We start from the raw sequence: 15,430 nt of genomic DNA on the forward strand, positions 1-15,430 counted from the left end.
ACACGACGACACGACGCATATGCATGCAGTGCAGGTCTCGCTGGATTCCTGGCCGCCCAAACCGCAAGAGGCTCTGACACGCCCGACCTGCTGTAGATCTGTTACAGTTGCAGCAGAAGCTAAGGGGGGAAACTGTTGGCCAACTGGCCGGCGGTTTCCGGAGCAAGGCGGCCGGGCTGTTGCTTGTTGGCAAAACGCTCTGGAGACCGGCAACGCTTCGTTTGACTGAATATTTCAGTTCAGGTGACGGTAGATTTGCCCATTTTCCCTTCGCTAGATCTGACAGAGCCGCCGTCAGAAAAGCAACGAGTTTTGGATAACTTTTGCACATCTACGGACTGATGCAGGCCCTGTTGGACATTTTAGCTTTGTTTTTTTTAGCCAGAACAGTATTTTTCTCTCACAACAAATTAGCCAGAACAGTGTTTCGGCTTGTTTTTTCAGCGAAGCGAACGAGGACCGCAAAGGCCAGCATTTTGTCCAAGATGGCAATGGCATGGCGCGCGAGAAATCTATCCAGCCTCTCCAACACATCAACTAGAAGAGAGCACCGCTAGTTCTCTTTCACAAGTTAACTTTACTCTACAAACCATACATTCGTTCTAAGACTTATATAAGTTTGGTTAAGGATTTTCTAAAAAAATTTATATTTAACATTTAAAATTTGAAATAAATGCAATATCAAGATGTTAATAAATTTTATTTGACTAGTTTGATATTTTAGGCACTCTCAAATTTATTGCTCCCGAGATAGGTAGGGGCACTTTGTCTCAGTTGAATATTTTAGCTCAGGTGACGATAGATGTGTACTCCCTCAATTCTAAATTATAAGACTGTTTGACTTTTTTAGATATATAGTTTTTACTATACACTTAGATATATATTATGTCTAGATACATAGTAAAACCAATAAATCTAGAAAGTCAAAATGTCTTATAATTTAAAATAGAGAAAGTAGTGGTTTTGGATCCATTTTCCATGGATTTTAGCGAGTGACCGAAAAGCAACAAGTTTTCGATACCTGTTGTCCATTCACATACTGACCCAAAGCTAGCATTTTGTTCGAGATTGCAAGGTCACAACGATCAAGAAATATATTGAGTGTCTTCAGCTAGTGGCGGATTTAAAAAAAAAAGGACCCAGAAGACTACGACTACATAAAACAATTATTTTGAAAAATGTGTTCTTTTTTAAAAAATAAATAAATTCCCTTTGTGCTTAGCCGAGCCTAGGTGGTGATCAAAGATTGTCGTGCGGTGGATCCACTACCGTCTCCAACACGAACATGGGCAGCTCTTGTTGTTCTATATAGTAGAAAATGAGGCAATTTAGGATGTCTCTAGTGGTAAAGTCGCTATCTATAAGAAACATACACATCAACCGAAGATATAGACAACATATCCAATGGTCGAACTTAACATGGGTCCACATGTCATAGAGCTTCATTAATTACTTCTTTAATACGAAAATAAGAGATTTTTAGTTATCCTAAGTCAAACCATTTTGAGTTTGATCAAGTTTGTATAAAAAGAACAATCATATTCACTATGAAATATATTTTCATGATTTACGATTTTGATATAGTAGACATTAATAATCTTCTCTATAAATCTGATTAAATTTAGGACATTATTATCCTCACTAGGTTTGAAAGATGAAATGACGGACGAAATCATGCCTAGAAGATGGAGAGAGAGAAGAGCTTTCTTGACCAGTTAAAAATCATGCCTAAGAAGATGGAGAGAGAAGATATTTCTTGACCGGTTAAACTAATTGACAGTTTGCTTGAATCAGTAGAGCTTAAGATAATCGGCAGGGAGAAATTCACCAAAAAAAACAAAATACTAAAGTGGGACCCACCAGAGAAAAGATCCTAAGCTGGGGCGGTGGGGCCCATCGCTCTCCTGCCTTTAAAACTCCCTCGATGGGCGCGGCAGAGCTCCACCACACCATCAAAACGAACTCGTTGAGAGCGCCTCAAAACCCGCCGAAAATTTCCCCAGATCGTCCCCAGCACAAAGAAGAAGCGCAGATGGAGCAGTCCGGCGCCAAGAAGTCAAACAAGATCACTGAGATCGTGCGGATGCAGCAGATGCTGAAGAAGTGGCGCAAGCTCTCGGTCACCCCCAAGGAGCCAAGCTCGCCCACCGCCGCCGGCGGCGGCGCCAATGCCGGCGAGAGCAAGGCCAAGAAGTTCCTGAAGCGGACGCTTTCCTTCACGGACGGCCCGCCCAAGGGCCACCTCGCCGTGTGCGTGGGCCCCGCGATGCAGAGGTTCGTGATCCCGATGGAGTACCTGAAGCACCGCGCCTTCGCGGCGCTGCTGCGGGAGGCTGAGGAGGAGTTCGGCTTCCAGCAGGAGGGCGTGCTCCGCATCCCCTGCGAGCTCCCCGTCTTCGAGTCCATCCTCAAGGCCGTCGAGAAGAACAAGAAGGATGCCGCCTTGTGTTACTGCAGCGTCGAGTACGCCGCCGACGAGGTCGGACTTGGCACGCCCAACAACCCGCTCTGCAGATAGGTGGAGCTCAAGAACAAAACAAAAAGGAATATTTTCTTCCTCTTTTTTCCCCTTGTTCTTTGTAACGTGGTGCGGTGAGGGATGAGTCGATAGTATCTCCCCCCGCGGATTAAAATTACTGCCTGATTTTTATTTCTGCTGAACTGAGCTGATCTGGACCGGATAATGCAGCCCTCATGGATGAAACGAATTATGGAAAATTTGATGTGGAAACGAAGGGTTTTCTGTGTTCTATGAAAGGCAATGAGGAGGAGCTACCTCTAACTGCTGAAAGATTCGATTTTTTTTCCCTTTCCGTTTGTCTTTTGTCATCCTTGATCTGCAGTAATTGCTATTCTATCTTTATGTAGTACATCACTGGTTTGTCGTTTGGTATGGTATGACTGCTATGTGCCTATGTCTCTGCAAATAGAATAGAAGTATTGACTATGACCACAGTTTTCATAGTTGCTTTGTTTTATTTTCGATACCAACGACTTCCAAGATAGAAAAGAAGCACAAGCCACAAGGTGACAAGCACACATATCCTAATACTGATATCATTCATGTGACAAGATCCTAGCTCATGTTTTCTGCATCTTGCTGTCTTAGGGATGCCTAAACCCTGTAGCTTAAGCTTCAGATATGGAAAATCTGTGTACAACCGGGCTTCACACGATATGCTATCAGAATCACCACTTCAGACTGACTGAACAACCAAGACAGATGAATCATCTCACAGATCTGCACTTCGTTCGCCGCTGCATCGACTCATGAACACACACATGGATTCACGACGTTGTGACCATGCCATCCATGTGACGGAGGTACGCCAGAGGTTTTGGCTGCACGTTTTGCTGTCCTCTATATGGATCCTTTGAGTGACTACACATGTCCAGAGACTAGAGATAGGCAGGCAGAGAACTAGAGAAACCATTTAGAAATGTTCACAGCAGTTGCTTTGCCCTTTTTCTTGTTTTTATTTTTATTTTTACTAGGCTGCTATATATTGTATCCTTGTACTGTGCAATTATATTTGGGCCAATTTCTAAATGGGCCCTTGATGTGTCGTTTTGGGTTTTATAGATGGGCCTATGACACAGAAACCATTTTTGATAATCTCAATCCAATCAAAATTGTAACTCCATCCGAGATAACCTCCTCCCGACCGTTCCCACTACACTCGTCGTCCTCGTCACCGCCGATGACTCGCATCACCGCGCCGCCGCCGCCGTCCTCGCCCCCGGGGTCCCTGCAACCCATCCGCCACTCCCCAGCGGCGGCAACCCCGCTTTCTCGCCTCCGCGGATGCCACTCGCCCTCCCCATCCCTTGCTCTCACCCCCTCCTCCACTTCCACCTCCTCGAGGACGAAGCTGCGGCCCACTCTGAAGCGGGCCTACTCTCCGGCGCAGTAGGTGCCTCTGAACTCTCACCCTGTCTTCTCTCAACGTGACAGCGGCGGCGGCGGCGCTGCCGCGTGGGACGCCATAGCATCGCGGCTGTACGCGTGGGATCCTTCAGCATGCGGCGCCCACCGGATTGGCGTGCGGACTAGGGACCCAGACACGGAGAATGGTTGTTAGAAATTTAGGCATTTTCATTATCAGTTTAATCCAGAAAAGTAACATCAGCAGGTTCGTGACGGTATATATGTGCATGCGTATATCTCTAATGAACACTATAGCATGCAGTGATAACATATAGATGAACACAGTAGCAGCGAGTACAGTAATCACAGAGATTAGAGTGTACCCAGCGGAGGGTCCCATGCCGAGAGCATCGGAGGCTCCATTCGCACTAGTCGACATAGTGCGTTGCTTGAAGTCGTGGACCACAGTCGGTGCAAGACGATGTTCGCAGTGCAGTCCCACGAATGGATCACTAGGAAGAAGACGCCTTGACGTTCCGCAGGCAATCACCGAGAAGAACATGTACGTGGACAAGCAGTCACGGATCGCTCCCCAAAAACCTAATCGCCGCGCACCCCGTGTAAGGTTCTCTAGCGGACGAGGGTTCCGGAGGCACCTGCTCTCCCGGACGAGGGTTCCGGAGGCACCTGCTCTCCCGCTACTCTGTGCGCGCAGAGGTACGGGACGGGGAAACCAGAAAGCTGTGGAAGTACCAGGTCTGGACTAATGGAAGACTCGGATATATGGACGAGGAGAAGAGAGGCAGCAGAGAATCCCAGGAGACGGAAGCGGAAGAGATAGTAACTAATCAGTTCATCTCCACCATCAAGGGGAGTAACTCCCGTTGTTATGTGGATTAAGTGGTAAAAGACTGGCCACGCCCGCCCGCTCGCCGCCTGCCACGGCTCGGCCGGCGGCGACGGCGGCACGCGTGTGTGGCATGCCATTGTCCTTTTCTCAGCTTCTCAATTTAGATGAATAATTTCCAACCATATAAGCTGAGTCAGCGTTCAGTCAAAATCACATATGGTATTAAACCATGCAACACTTACGCACCATAGAGTTTTATTTGATTCATTAAATATTATATGGGCCAAGCCCATATTACATCCAACAACAATTGTGAGGTGGATGTCGCCGTGGAAGCCGCCGTGCCTTCCGAGGTGAGGTGTTTCCCCGTTGTTTTTGCGTTTTGCTGCTAGTGCGATACTGCCATGAAGTGCTATAGCATCTGTCCTCCCCGTGTTCGATCGATAGGGACGTATGCTTGAGGGTTCGACCTAGGACGAGCTTAATACGCAATTCATTGCCACATCGATATCCAGTTTGATAGCATGTTGGGTTTTTAGTGTTCTGAGGGGTATTATAATGGGAGAATTGGTTCTGTAGCATCAAAAGATCACAAGAATCGGAAAATACCACCGAAAAAGCTCCGTCACGTGAAATACCATCGAAAGATGTAAGCGTTAACCAAAATTAGCATTTCGTCACGTTCAGTCAATTTTGGGGTAACGGCCGTCATGTCCACCCGCACGAGCATGCGCTGTGATGCGCCCTTCTTCCTCCGTCCATTTGCTGCCCCATGCTCTCCAGCTGTGAGCAGTGTCACCTCACCGCGCCGCCGTCCGCACGCCCGCGAGCACCGTGCCGCACCGTCATCCACATGTCGTCCGCGAGGAGCTGGAGGTCGCCGTAGTCGAGGAACCACGTGGTATGCTGCACGCGCTACTCGCTCCAGCTCCTCCAACCCCATCCCTCCTTCCCCGAGTCTCCAGCGCCTTCTTGAAGAAGGCCGCCCTCACGCACACGTCCGCCAGCGCCCCCAGCAGCTCCTCGTCAGCCTCCTCCAGGCACCGCTCCTTCACCTCGTTCCAGAGTACCAGCGCCTCCCCTGGCTTGCGCGCCATCGTGATGCCCTTTGCCAGGCTGCCGTACGTCGCCACGTCCGGCTGCATGCCGCGTTCCTTCATCCTCTCTACCACCTGCTTCGCCGTCTCCACCAGCCCCAGCTGGCAGTACCCCTCCACGAGCATGTTCCACGCCGCCCTGTCCACCGTCACCCTGGGGTCCCGCTCCATCTCCTCAAACACCTTGTGCGCTACCTTGGGCTGCCCCGACACAGCGAACGCCTTCATCAGCGTCGTGTAGCTCACCGTGGACGGCGCGATGCCCCATGACCGCATCTCGTTGAAGAAGGCTAGCGCGCCCGCGCTGTCGTCGCTGAGCACGCACCCGTCCATGAGGGTGTTGTATGTCACCACGCCGGGCTGGATGCCGGCGTCCGTCACCATCTCCTAAAGGAGCTGCTTCGCCATCTCCACCAGCCCCAGCTGGCAGTACCCCTCCACGAGCATGTTCCACGCCGCCCTGTCCACCGACACCCTGGGGTCCCGCTCCATCTCCTCGAACACCTTGTGCGCTACCTTGGGCTGCCCCGACACAGCAAACGCCTTCATCAGCGTCGTGTAGCTCACCGTGGACGGCACGATGCCCCATGACCGCATCTCGTTGAAGAAGGCTAGCGCGCCCGCGCTGTCGTCGCTGAGCACGCACCCGTCCATGAGGGTGTTGTATGTCACCACGCCGGGCTGGATGCCGGCGTCCGTCACCATCTCCTAAAAGAGCTCCCTGGCCTTGCCGATCTATAGCTGCTGGCAGTACCCCTTGAGTAGGACATTGTAGGTGACACGGTTGGCTGGAACTCCGGCCGCGGCCATCTCGCCCAGCACGCACGTGCGCGCGCGCCACATCGCCCGCACCGACAAGCGCTGATATCACCGTCGTGTAAGTCACATGGTCCGACCGGCTTGCGGGTACCATCAGCGCCTCTTGCCGCATCGCGCGCAGCACGGCCACGACATCGTCGACGCGGCCTGCGTTCATGTATCCCTTCATCAACGTGGTGTACACCCTGGCGTTGGGCAGATAAGCCTTGGGGAGCAGCGGCACCTCATCTGAGCCCTGTCCCTGTTTGGCCCCGGCAACAATGTCGTCCAGCAGCGCGGCACCCTCCTCGACGTCAGTCGCACCGGCGCAATCCATAGCGACAGCCCTGAGCAGTGAGCATATGTCTTTGCGCTCTTCCCGCATCGCCTGCGCGATCCTCTCCGCCGTGGTGATGTCACCGAAGCCGACGAACGAGGCGACGAGGGAGTGGAAAGTGGTGGCGCAGGGGGCGAGGCCGGAGGAGAGCATGCGCTCAAGCACGCGCGCGACGAGGTCCTTTCGGCCGGCGCGCGCGCACATCTTGATGACGACGTTGTAGGTGAGCGCATCGGCGGCGGCGCTCCATTCGCTCATTGCGTCGAACAACTGCCGGAATCGGCGGCAGTCCTCGGCGTCGACGCAGGCGCTGAGCGCTGCGTTGAATGCGGCCGCGTCGAGGAGGCAGGAGGGGTAGACGAGCTCTGGTGGCGCGCGATGGAGGTGGCAGAGATGGCGTCGAAGAGGCGGAGCGCCTTGGTGGGCGGCGTGAGGTGGGCGACGGCGGTGGTGTACGCGCGTCGGTCGGGGAGGAGGCCCTAACGGAGCATGTAGAGGAGGAGGGAGTGGGCGAGGCGGGTGTCGCGAGAGCGGGCGGCAGCCGCGGCCGCGGCCGCGAGGGAGAGGGAGTTGGCGTCGAGGAGGTCGAGGGCGCCGCGGGCGCGGAGGCTCTGGAGGAGGCAGGCGGCGCGGGAGAACGTATTGGGGCTGTTGGAATTGAAGGAGAGCTGCGCGAGGAGGCGAGAGGCCGTGGTGGGGGAGGAAGGGAGGGCAGAAGGCTTCGAGGAGAAGAGTCTGTAGGCGGCATCGGTGTCATGGGCGCGGAGGAGCGCCAGGAGGGCGTCATCGGAGGCGCCATCTTCGTCATGGTCAGGCGTGTGGGTGAGTGGCGGGGTGGAACGGGAAGTAGCTGGGGATAGGGCGGCTGGCGGATGGAGCCTCTGGTGCTGGTTGCCGGAGGAGGAAGAAGGCGGGGAACATGAGCATGAGCAAGAGCAGGTGGCGCCACCGGGGAAGGAGGGATGGGGTTGGAGGAGTTGGAGCGAGTAGCGCGTGCAGCATAGCATCCCTGGAGTACCACGTGGTTACTCGACTCCGGCGACCTCCAGCTCCTCGCGGACGACATGTGGATGGCGGTGCGGCACGGTGCTCGCGGGCGTGAGGACGGTGGCGCGGTGAGGCGACACTGCTCACAGCTGACGAGCATGGGCAGCAAATGGACGGAGGAGGAAGAAGGGCGCATCACAGCGCATGCTCGTGCGGGTGGAGATGACGGCGGTTACCCTAAAATTGACTGAACATGACGGAATGTTAATTTCGGTTAACGCTTACATCTTTCGATGGTATTTCACGTGACGGAGCTTTTTCAGTGGTATTTTCTGATTCTTGTGATCTTTTGATGCTACAGAACCAATTCTCCCTATTATAATTCAGACATTACTTTTTTGCTCTATATTATCTTATGTGGTAGCTTGTACTTTCGAATTTGTAGAAATGGGAAGCTTGTTTTCAGCATCATACATGGCAAAATGGGGAAGACTGGAAGAGGCAGGACTACCTTCCTATCTCTGTTACCATATGGCTTTAAGGGCCTTTTCCCCTCTTCCAATCATGTTGAGTGCGTTATAAAAACAGCAACAACACTAAGTTTCAACTAGGTCATTGTGTTAGTTCAATAACTGGATAACTAGTGTCATTCAGTAAAAGGATAACTAGTGGGCCTGTTTGGTACTCTCGGCCAGACGCGCGCGTGCGGCCACACCGCGCCGGTACCCTCGCCCCGGCTAGACGCGCTGCCACACCGCCGGCCGGTACCCTCGCCCCGGCCAGACACGCGGCCACACCGCCGGCCGCCCGAGGTACGCTAGCTGTGCTTGCTCCGATCCTATTCCATCGATCTCCATGCATGAAACACTACGTACATATGTTTTAGGCAACGATCATGGTAACCGTACGTACATGTTATTCACGTTTTCTTTTATTCCTACGTGCATGCTTTGATACAGTAGCGAAACATTGTTGGTTGTCACTTGCATACGTACGTACGTCAACAAATGTGTGTATCGATCACAAACCCAAACGTATACTTAGCTAATTTTCATGTCACGTCGCACACGGCGTTCAGACGGGCATTATTCTCTGTCACGCTAACTATTATAAGAAAGAAAGCGCCAAAGGAACAGATCAAAAAAAAATCCAGTGTATACGTGCCATCTATAAGCGCCATGCATTTCTATGTATAAGCGCCATGCGTTTCTATGTATACGGCGGAGCACCGCCGCCCTCGTTTGCCCTAGGGTTTATACGGCGGAGCACCGTCGCCCTCGTTCGCCCTAGGGTTTATATGGCAGAGCACCGCCGCCCTCGTTCGCCCTAGGGTTTAGGGTTTATACGGCGGAGCACCGCCGCCCTCGTTCGCCCTAGGGTTTAGGGTTACGCCGCCCTCGTTCGATCATTTTTGGTGGGTGAATGTTGGTTTGCAGGTGGTTGTGGATGATATAGCTGAGTCTATGAAGGATATAGCTCAGTCTATGAAGAGTGTGCTTGAAGTGGTTTTGTTGTAAATTTGGCGTGTTGTTGTGAACCTCTTCGAGGGTTCCAATCATTGTAAATATTATTTGGAGCTGTTTACTCGACGAGTTAGGATGCAGTGCGATTTTGTTGTCACTTTGGTTTGCAGCAACGCCCCCTTTTCTTTTAGGCGATGCTCATCGTTTATTGTTCTCAGAAACTTGACGCGCAACGATGCCCCCTTTCTTTCAGGCGAGGCTCGCTATTTTCCGTTTAATAAAACCTAATGCGTAGCGACGCCCCCCTTTTGTTTTAGGCGGGATCGCCGCCAAAACCTAATCGCTTCCTGATTCTTCTTATCATACAAACCAACCTTCACCCATCAAAACCTACTCGTTTAGGGTTTAGGGTTTATACGGCGGAAGATTTTACGCATGTAAGCAAAGATTTGACGTACTATATATTGGTTTTGTTTTTTGAAGCTAGATGGCCAACCCGAGAAACATGGATGAGGAGGAGTTGATGATGAATTTGATCAACACTGGCACTCAAGTTGCCGGCAATGATGGTGCTAAAAATAACGTGCAAGAGGATGCAGATGACGGGAGTTAGTACTTAGCTCTTGAACAAAATGAGCAACAACATATTGGCCAAGTATATATTTTTTATTATTAGCTATATATATTATCATATGTCTTATGTGTGCTCATGACATTAAAAATAATGTTTATGTTTTGTAGCCCTCTGAATCGACATCAACAACTACAATGAAGAGTAAAAATGTTCGAGGTCCCAAAAAGCCATTGGAGGGCCGCTTCATCATCTCGGAATTCAATGTGGATACAGGAGAACCGGGGGGGGGCGAATAAAATGAAATTCGTGCACCACTGTGGTTACCTTTTACGGGACCGGCTCCCGATCAGTACCCGCGAATGGAAGAAGAAGACCAATGCTCCTCATATCAGTTTTGTCTCCGATCATGACAAGACATTAATTTGGAAAGATGTATTGGTATATTTCACGCTCCAAACAGATGGTTACGATGATATAATAGATGATGATGAATTGAAGGAGCGAGTTAGGGATTGGGCAATGAAGAAGATGGCCACCCAGTTTCAGACTTGGAAGAAACACCTATACACGACGTATGTCAAGAAGAACATAGCACCAGATTTTACAGTCCCAGGCCCGATCTCAAAGCAGAGGCCCTATTGGGATGAGTTTGTACAGTACAAGACTTCGGAAGAGGGTGTGAGTCGGATGATAAAGAACCAACGTAATGCCCAACAGAAGACATACCACCATAACTTAGGATCAGATGGCTACCCGACTGCCATTAAGAAGTGGAACAAAATAGAAGCAGACCTTCTTGCCAAGGGTATCACACCAGAATCACTCGAGTGGGGAGAACGTGCAAAGAATTGGTTTTTTGCTCATGAGGGAACACTGGACCAGGAGACAGGGAAGTGCGTTTATGGCGCAAGACTGCAAGAAGCAGCAGAAAGATTGTTTTATGCTCAGAGAGCTACTGCTAGTGGTGCGTTCAGGCCCAACAGAGAGAAGGATGAGCTGACATACGCCATCAGAACTATTGAACATGGTGGCCGAACTAGAGGCAAAGGAAGTGTCTCGTGGGAGCATGGATTCCCTCAGGACAGACCTTCCTACAGAAGCCGCCAGAGAAAGAAGGAAGAAGAGGCACAGCGGCTCCAGAGGTTGGAGGAAGCGGTGCGTGAAGCACAGGAGCGAGAAAAAAAAACCTTGAAGCGAGAATGCAGGAGGAAATCAGAAGGCAAGTGCAAATAGTAGTGAGTGCAAGCAAGCATGCATCAGAGCCAGAAATCAACATTAGCCAATCTGTTCAGTTGAAAAGCAGCTGCGCTTCCACGGAGATACCAAATCAAGGGGACACAGGACTGCGCTTCCCTGTGGATGACGTCACTGAACCTTGTATATCATGTGAGCTACACATTCCGAAGGGGAATTCCACAATCAAGGTGGCTATCGGTCTTGTTAATCCTATCGACCGAACCAAGACACCAACGATTCATGGGAATATAATCCAAGAAGGATATGCTACCATCTCGGTAGATAAAGCTGAAAAAGGTTTTAGTGATTTGCCACTTGACATTCCTGGAGGTGATGGCGAGAAGACTCTAGGAGAAGCAGAGAAGACATTCATTCTATGGCGCAAGCGCTACATCATCATTCCCGGGATGTCGGCTCCACCTCCTCCTAAACTACCTCACCATAGGTACGTGCAGATGAAAACACTACATCATTAATTTGTATTGGCTTAAATAATTAACAATCTGCTCATAATAATATGTCATTCCTTTTTTTGTAGCAGATCCTCCCCCAACCTAAATCCAATTGTTCAATCGCCAGATCATCATAGTGCTCTGTACGATGACATTGTGTTGGAAGGCGAGGCTGCATCCACACCATCTCCAAGGAAGTCTCCAACGCCGCAGCCGCCACCTCCAAAGAGGTCTCCAACGCCGCTGCCAACACCTCCAAGGAGGTCTCCAACGCCTCCCCCGCCCCCGCCTACCAAGAAGCCTAGCAAGAGGCCAGCCCCACAAACGAAGAACCAGTCCCCATCGGCAAAGAAAGCCACCGTGAAACCAAGGGCTATTCCCAAAATAATATCTAAAGAGAAGGAAGAAGAAACTGATGCATATAAAAAAGATATGTCTAGATTCTATGACAAACTTAAAAAGAATCAAGAAGCAAGGAGAAACCCGGAGAAACCATACTTCTTCGTAGCTCCAGATATTCTAAGAAAAAGGGTGGCTTCTTACCAACAACAACAGCGGGAATCTCGTAAGCCGTCCAAATCAACGTTATCGGACTATGACCGCACTCTCACCAAGTCAGTTGAGGCGGCACAGAAAAAGAAGCGGGCAGGAAAAGGAGTTGCCCAACTCGGACAACAAGCGCACCAATCAGTCCCCCCGCTAGTTGTTGGTAATGAATATGGTTCGAATTTAGGATTAATGCATCAGGCAAACATACCTCCGGATGTCGATTTGGATCACCTTGGTGAATTTATTGATGAGACTGGTCTCGACCTTTACCAGATGTTTGGTGATGGAAACATTGAGAGTGTGGCGGAGGTTGATATTTGGAAGAAAAAAATTGTACTAGGCCAGAGTCTATACAACCCTCAAGCCTTATCTAATCTAGGGACGCAAATGTACCTGCTAAATAAGTGGTACATGTAGGCGTCTACCGGTGGAGACTTCTGCGTTGGTGTCAGATTTAGAGACGAACATTGGTTCCGTGGCGATGATGTTATGTATGTTGACTTTGCAGAATTTCATCAACTATGCCACCTGACCTCTCTGAACAAAGTTATCATTAGCTGCTATTGCCTATAAGTAATAATTCTTTCGATCTATTATTAAACTCATCATATGTGTGTATATGCATATAAATTATCCTAACAATTACTATATATATGTAGATTTACAATGACAGAGCTCAGAAAGGAAGGCTGCAATGAAATTGGTTTTGTTGATCCCCATATAGTATTCAAAGACCCAGTTACTCCAAAGACTAATTGGAAGTCTGAGTCAGAGAGTAACCTCATGAACTTCTTAGTGAAACAACGCCACAAGAAGGATATACTCTTTCCCTACAACTTCAAGTGAGTGTTAATAATGTCGATCATCCTTAATGGCTCATATGTTGATTCTAGTTAATTAATGATCGAGTGTTATGCGTTATATCCTATAAACACATGCAGCAATCACTGGATATTGATGGACATCGATCTGGTGAAAAGTCACTTGATAATCTATGACTCGATGAGAAAACCACAACAAGACTACCAAGATATGATAGATATTATCCAGAGGTAATTTTGGTATCTCTAGCAACTATATATACACACAAACATGATGATTAACTATATCTGTTGACGTGGCAAATTTTTTATTGGGCAGTGTTTGGAAAACCTTTATTGAGAAGCAACACATGGGAAAATGCAAAGCGCCACTGAATGTAATCCCTTTGAAAGTAAGTCCCCTAAATCGCATCATCTTTATTAATTAAACATATAGCTTTCACCGGATCACCAGATTGGATGACAAATCTTTTTCTCGTAAAGTGGTGTCTGAGGCAGGAACAGGGGAACAACTACTGTGGTTACTATGTTTGCAAGTTTATCAAGGTGGTCTCCCAAAAAAACTCCTACAGAGAGACTAAAAGTACGTTAAAAATACACTATATATTCATTTAATTATTATTATTGATTGTGTTACTATGTCTTTATATATATATATGTACATATATTAATTTATTTTCCTTTAATTCAAACCATAGACTCGATGGTTGGAGGAAAAGGTCATACGGCAAGACCAAATCAAAGCAATTCAAGAGTCTATAGTCGGATTTTTTAATGAGCAGGTCATCGATTCCAAGGGCGAGTTCTACTTCGACCCAACACTGCCATGGAAGCCAAGCTAGAGGATGAGAGAAAACTTGTTATATCACAACAACTGTAATGCAATCTTTTTGTAATATATACACATGAAATAATATAATGCAAAATACACATATGCATGCATGCATGTATATATATATATATATATATATATATATATATATATATATATATATATATATATATATATATATATATATATATATATATATATATATTTCTATGCTTGAATTGTGTGATTTAATACGTTCATTGTGCTTGAACCGAAACATACTATATGCGCGTATAAATGTATAATTAGCATCGTACAATATGACTTCGAAAACCTATTTTAAAAAGAAAACAAAAAAATAAAAAGAAAAGAAAAAAGAAAAAAACCTTTAGTCCCGGTTCGTGTTACCAACCGGGACTAAAGGTGCCGGCCATCGTGGCATGTCAGGAGGCATCTTTAGTCCCGGTTGGTGTTACCTACTGGGACTAAAGGTCCTCCTTTAGTCCCGGTTCCTGACCCGGGACTAAAGGACCCTCTTTAGTCCTGGATGCTTGCTCTCGGGTGGAGAACCGGGACTAGAGAGAGTTCCCCACCGGGAGTAAAGCTCTGTTCTCTACCAGTGGTATGCTCCAAGAATATTTGTAGCTGGTCATTCCTAGCTCCAGAAAGTCTTGGAGCTGGAGCCTTGGGCAGACTAGGGAGGGCTTTTAGTTGAGCCATTCTGTTGCTTTGGATTAAATACAGAAGTTTGGACCACTTTTATCTATCTTTTTTTTTGAAACGAGACCACTTTTATTTATCATACAAACTCCAAATCCTGCATGGATCTTGGAGCTGGAGCTCTGCCAGACAGCCCGTAGCACTGTACAGTAGTAGTATGTATGCAACATGAAGTATTGAAGTTTACACATGAAACTTGCACTACTTATAGTGATTTGACTCCAACAAGGATGCAGCATCCATCCCCATCCTTATTACTTTTGCAAAGAAATTTCTCATATTCCCTCCTTGTGCTGGTGTATTTGTGATATTCCTCATGGGAGCTGAAATTCGTCGCGTTTAATGCAATTCTTCTGTCTACCCATTTGAATTATCTTAGCACTATTGCCCCATCTGACCTCAGTTTTGTACATGAAATTCTTTCATAATTATGCATCGTTTTGTTATTGAGATCATATTCCATGTTATCTCATTCCGATATGTTGCTTTTGCTATACAGCTGTTGACACCAAGGTTTTCATTATCGGAAATAAAAATTTATTGGAGGTCATGGATAAATAGGATAAGCAAGATATATCGGAAATATCGGACCAAATTTAAAAAAAAATTCAAATTGTTTTAAAAAAATTCCATAGAATTTTACGTGAAACTATTCCTAAGCTATTAAACATCACTTGTTCACAGATAAAAACAAGAATAAAACATTATAGTGTGGGATTGTCGCACGGCTGAATTTGGGTTGTCTGTGTGGAAGCAGGAAAAAAGGGAAAAATTTGGCCGATGTCAAATTTTATCGGACCCTGTGGATAGAAAGGAAATTTCGAAAATTTCCGTGAATTTCGGCCGATAAAAAAAACCTTGGTTGAC

At 48.0% G+C, this 15,430-nt stretch overlaps 1 protein-coding gene and 1 pseudogene across 1 annotated transcript; one reads left to right on the plus strand and one right to left on the minus strand.

The window, feature by feature from the left end:
- Positions 1–1,924: 1,924 nt before the first annotated feature.
- LOC136483913 (protein SMALL AUXIN UP-REGULATED RNA 51-like) lies at positions 1,925–2,801 on the plus strand. The gene has a single exon (XM_066481088.1). The coding sequence runs from the start codon at positions 1,925–1,927 to the stop codon at positions 2,516–2,518; it is 594 nt and encodes a 197-aa protein (XP_066337185.1). The 3' UTR covers positions 2,519–2,801.
- Positions 2,802–5,563: 2,762 nt separating this feature from the next.
- On the minus strand, positions 5,564–8,139 carry LOC136482341 (pentatricopeptide repeat-containing protein At3g09650, chloroplastic-like; annotated as a pseudogene).
- Positions 8,140–15,430: the final 7,291 nt, after the last annotated feature.

Source organism: Miscanthus floridulus, chromosome 9 (assembly GCF_019320115.1).
Source record: "Miscanthus floridulus cultivar M001 chromosome 9, ASM1932011v1, whole genome shotgun sequence".
In the NCBI taxonomy this organism is placed as follows: Eukaryota; Viridiplantae; Streptophyta; class Magnoliopsida; order Poales; family Poaceae; genus Miscanthus; species Miscanthus floridulus.

Bases quoted from the DNA above. Each gene is read 5' to 3' on its own strand.
- LOC136483913 (XM_066481088.1), top strand. From the start codon at position 1,925: ATGGGCGCGGCAGAGCTCCACCACACCATCAAAACGAACTCGTTGAGA.